This window comes from Anneissia japonica, unplaced genomic scaffold (genome assembly GCF_011630105.1).
Source record: "Anneissia japonica isolate Jap-2015-1 unplaced genomic scaffold, ASM1163010v1 scaffold124710_len1009_cov147, whole genome shotgun sequence".
NCBI classification, from domain to species: domain Eukaryota; kingdom Metazoa; phylum Echinodermata; class Crinoidea; order Comatulida; family Comatulidae; genus Anneissia; species Anneissia japonica.
This window is the reverse complement of record NW_022736516.1, coordinates 1-1,009: the sequence shown is the minus strand read 5'-3', so window position 1 is coordinate 1,009 and position 1,009 is coordinate 1. Positions and strand designations below refer to the sequence as shown.

At 32.5% G+C, this 1,009-nt stretch overlaps 1 protein-coding gene across 1 annotated transcript; it reads right to left on the bottom strand.

Moving 5' to 3' along the window:
• Nucleotides 1–22: 22 nt before the first annotated feature.
• On the bottom strand, nt 23–947 carry LOC117116787 (MAM domain-containing glycosylphosphatidylinositol anchor protein 2-like; the record flags this gene model as incomplete). The annotated part of the gene is made up of 2 exons (XM_033260881.1): nt 23–92; nt 658–947. Coding segments are annotated over 2 exons (360 nt in total), but the record flags the coding sequence as incomplete, so codon positions are not given.
• Between the last annotated feature and the right edge of the window lie 62 nt (nt 948–1,009).

Sequence of the window (1,009 nt, the reverse complement as noted above, 5' to 3'; positions counted from 1 at the left end):
TTGAATGCATATTGCAACCTACCGACAATGGACACGTCATCGATGGCGATGACGCTAGCGGCTGATGCGCCCCTTATTGCTTCAAAAACAATCTAAAATTAAGGAAGTGTAGAGATATTTTGTTGTTATGATACCGCACAAATACAAAACTGGTTTTAAAACGCTAATGCATTATATTTGTTTTTTGAAGAGTTTATTAACATTGTAAGATATTATAATTGTCATCATCATATCATGATAGCGACAATTACAATTGTCATTATCATATCATAATCAAATACCGGTATGGTTTATCGTTTATTGTTCGTTGTTAGTCCTCCTGACACTTACGTTCAAAATGACGGTAGTGTACATCATTATCATATGCAGGCTTAATGTACACAAATATTACTATTACTATTGTTATTGCTTGTATTATTATTGCTATAGATACTGATGCTATTGTCAAATAGTTGTTATTGCTATTGCTATATTTATTGCTATTCGCTATTACTACTACTACTACTGTTATGATTCTGATTGTGATTATTATTATTATTATTATTATTATTATTATTATTATTATTATTATTATTATTATTATTATCATCATAATTATCATTGATATTATTATCTTTGATTCATTATCAGTGTTATTATTTCTGGCCAGAAAATTACCTTAATATCACCATCTATGCCAGAGACGTCATAATTAATTGTCCCCTCTATCCATTCATCTCCTTGGTTTCCTGACCTAGTGAAAACCGGATCACTAAAACTAGTGACGTCACAGCTGCCTACGTATACATTTAATGTGCCCATGTCCTCACCGTACATATGGTAATAGAATGTCATATCTAACGTCGTAGACAGTGGATAGCAGGGAGAGATGAGTCGAGCTGTTTCTCCCTCTGTTAAATCCTGACTGCCCACTACGTCTTTTAGGACCATGTAGTATGGAGGTTGCGCTGTAACGACATCAATGTAACACAAATAAGGTTTATATGTTAATTTTATTAAATTGTAAGTG